The sequence below is a fragment of the Buceros rhinoceros genome, unplaced genomic scaffold (assembly GCF_000710305.1).
Source record: "Buceros rhinoceros silvestris isolate BGI_N320 unplaced genomic scaffold, ASM71030v1 scaffold12092, whole genome shotgun sequence".
Taxonomy (NCBI): domain Eukaryota; kingdom Metazoa; phylum Chordata; class Aves; order Bucerotiformes; family Bucerotidae; genus Buceros; species Buceros rhinoceros.
The window spans coordinates 7110-10800 of NW_010399501.1; the positions used below are offsets into that span (position 1 = coordinate 7110).

At 39.6% G+C, this 3691-nt stretch overlaps 1 protein-coding gene across 2 annotated transcripts in view; it reads left to right on the top strand.

Moving 5' to 3' along the window:
* Positions 1 to 1693: 1693 nt before the first annotated feature.
* SNAP23 (synaptosomal-associated protein, 23kDa) overlaps positions 1694 to 3691 on the top strand; it is a 12361-nt gene continuing 10363 nt past the window's right edge. The window contains exons 1-2 of one of the 2 annotated variants that reach the window (XM_010131504.1): positions 1694 to 1795; positions 2345 to 2386. In XM_010131504.1, the coding sequence (XP_010129806.1) occupies positions 1739 to 1795; positions 2345 to 2386 (99 nt within the window). In that variant the 5' untranslated portion in view covers positions 1694 to 1738. The remainder of the gene's footprint in view (positions 1796 to 2344; positions 2387 to 3691) is intronic. The other variant, XM_010131505.1, reaches the window with a different exon arrangement.

The window sequence follows — 3691 nt, forward strand, 5'->3', positions numbered from 1 at the left end:
GGGAAAGGCTGGCCAAGCCTGCAACAGGTAGAGTAATCCAGATATTGCTTGTTCAGTGCACCTATATAATTGAAATTTCATCTTGTTTCTGAATATTAAGTTAGTGAGATCTTCATCCAAAGAACTAGCTTGATGCCATTTTCCTGTGCTTAACCTAATTCATTGAAAATATATCCTTTCTTCCCTGTACCTCCTTTACTGGTCCTTAACTGAGCAAACCAGATTGAAGGCATTCACAAATTCCAAGCTGGGACTGAGCTGCCCTAAAATGTCCTGAAAGTAGCTTAAGCCTGTGAACGGAAAGGTAACTGGTTATATAACAAAACTGGACTACTGTAAACTGCACATTAGCAGCCGGTGTGAGAATGGCTTGTCTTTTTACAGCCTGGCAAAAACTAACTTGTGTTGACAGCTACTTGGATAAACTTCCCAGAGCCATAGTCTTCGGCTGAAAGAGTATGTTGGATGCTAAAGACCAGGTCTGCTGAAGTAGTCTCCAAATCCTGAAGTACTTCAGCTTTAAGGGATTAGGTGTCTTGATTTGAATTCACCTTCAGAAGTATGCATGCTTCCTGCAGAGAGCTGTGAACAGCATCCGTTCTCTAGTGAAAAACGGGGAGAATCTGCATGAATTAGCTCTTCTAGGAGCTGTTACTAACGTTGTCATCTTAAATTTCTATCTTGTAGGGGAAAATGAAACATAGTCCTATTAAACAAGCAGGATGTTAGGAGTTACCTCAGTGGATAATGTAAACCTAACTGGAAGCTACTCCTGTGATAGAGCAAAGATTTATCTGAAGTTAAGGGGAAAACTCAAAAAATCCTCTCATTGTTCAGCTTATATGCTATCTCATTAAATTCTTGTATAGCCTAGGAGCTCTGTTTTCCCATTGCTGGGACTGCTGGCTTTATTCTTCCAACAAAAATGCAGATTCTTAGCTCTGAAAGACCTGTCTGGTAAGAATTATTGATATGCTTGGTTTTTTCTCTTGTGTCTTCAGGTAAAAATATTTTTTCTGTTTATAGCAAAAGTTAAATCATGGTGTGTGGGGACTTGAGTTATGAAAAGCTTGATCCTATCTTTGTTAGGAGAAAGGTAGATCTGAAAACCTTTGCTAGAGTTAGACATAACATTTAAAACTTGCAGATTCTTTTGTGTTTAAGGGATTTGGCATACTATAAGAACAACTATTTTTAGTGTTAATGGAATCACTTTAGGGGGTGCTTTGTCTGTGAAAGTGTTTCCCCTTCTGGCTGTCTGTTGAAATCCTTCAAAGGGAAAGGGAAGAACACTTAAGCCTTATGCTAGTAACTTAAATGTCTTAATGAATTTCTTTCTGGGTTACTGGATAAAGCAATGTGCTTTTCCAACATGGAGAAGCTTTTTAAGACTTCATTTCCCGATTTTTACCTTAAACTAACAATGGATAGAATTTTCCCAAAATGTTTAGGAAGCCAAGTCTTGGAAAGAAAACTGTTTCACGTACTGATTGTTCCTGCATTTTTCTTAGCTCCTCAGTTTTGTCATATCAAATGAGTAATTTTTTTAGTGCCTTCTAGTCCTAACCAGGGATTGTACTAAGCAGGATGAGAAACATAGACTTTCATTCTTTGATCTGTCTTCTAGTTTGAATTCAAAATACTGATAAAAGGATAATCCTGATGCTTAACTGATATCTCTTATTACAGGGGGAAGATTCTCTTTAACGTGATCACTTAAAATTAATAGTTCCTCATCATGGCTGACCTATCACCTGAAGAAATTCAGCTGAGAGCCAACCAGGTCACTGATGAGGTAAATATTATAGGGAGTCATTTGGGATTACAGTCATTATCTGCCAAGATTACAATATCTCTTAAAAATCAAGACAGTCTAGGGTAGTGATTCTGCAAGGGTATAGCTGCGTGTTTCAAACTCTCACGTTGCTTGGTAAATACTGCAGTGAAGTCTACTCCTAAAAGTAAGAATGAATTTAAACTTCTGAATTGTAAAGCCACCTACTTGACTGAGTACTGATCACCCATTCCTGACTACTGAGACAACGCAGGCTGTTCTTAATCGTGTTGATACTTCACGACTTTTTAAACTAAAATTTATTCGAATATATTTTCTTTTATAATGACTTCCTAATAGGATAAGCAAAGTACTAGCAAGTACTAAAAACTGAGGGTTTACTAGCTACTGAAAAAAGACCCTCTAGTATGCTGCCACTGTGACTGAAGTAGCATGTATTACACGTAGACTACCTTTGCGTACTGGTTGCCTTACTGTAATGAACTGGTAAATAAGAGTTTTGGGCACTGATATATACTGTTAATATACTAATTTTAAAATTCTTTCTAGTCTTTGGAAAGCACAAGGAGGATTCTTGGCTTGGCCATTGAGGTAAGAAATAGCTTTTGAATTCCCTGGGGATTTATTAATTTAAGTATAAGAAGCAACGTGTTAACTATCACAAAGTGATCTTAATCACTTTTTGGCTCTTAAACTCTGAGATACACTTCATTATTAGTAGTTGCTGCTTTTAATTCAGTAGCAGAGTTGGAATGACTTAAACCTGATGTTTTTCACATTTTATAAAGTCTGATCACAGACAGATCAATATCCTTTTAACCTATCTTCCTCTTAAGCAAAATGGCTGTCACTGGTTGGCCAAGGTGCACCAATCAGGGGATGTGTTCTTTCCTGAATGCTTCTGAAGAGTGCTCGGTCTTGTGTTGTCATCAGGGTAGTTCCTCTTTCTCTGGTGTTTAGTGCCAGAGGGATGATCTTTCTTTTTCACAAGAGCAACTGTACTGGTTTGGGTGGAGAGGTGGCAGTGGCTGGTTTGGTGGCTGTAGCGACCATATGATAACAGTCCACTCTGGACCATTTTAGAGATAACTAATAACAAAACCATCGCATACAGACAAAGAATACCATTTGTAGAACGCTCGGTTTCAAATGCCATTGGTCCAGTATCAAATGGAGAAGTGTGGTTTCGCATTATCCCTTTGATAGTGTGGTTATAGGTAGCCACTATCACATGATGCCCAAAATATACTGGGAAGGTTAGAATCCAGTCAAATAGAGAGCAAAGCAGCGGCGTTAGGCATGCCGGGGTAACACCTTCTTTGCCAGACACTGCAGACCAACAAACCAAAAAACAGTACCACTTAGAAACAAATAATACGATATCATGGTCACTATGTCACTGGTTGGCCGAGGTACGCCAAAAGTGGAGATGGGTTCTCTCCTCTCTCTAACCCCCCTCTCACCTGCACTGGGAGAAAAGAGTTAAAAAGCAGAGATAGGAAAGAAAGAAAAATTTGTGAGACCTCTGAAAGTTTAGAAAACTGAAATGAGTTTAATAACACTAGAACAAGATATTTCATTGGTTTTTCTGTATATATATTAATGGGTTTACACGGGATGGAAAGCGGGAGTTGAAATGCAGTTGAGGAGAACGAAGTGAAATGAATCCCGAGCAGTGTTTGGAATAGCGGCGGCCACGTGGTCAGCAGAGGCGGAAACAGAACCCACGGCGGCTGATGCAAACACAGCGATTCCACGTGGAAGCCGGTGTGGTGTCTGCGCCGGCAAGACAGGTCTGAAGTCCATCTGGAGAAACAGAGCCTGGAAGTCCCCCCAAAGGTGCAAACAGCAAGCCCAGGGTAACCCTGGTGCTCCTGCAGTTTTTAAAGGGAAAGA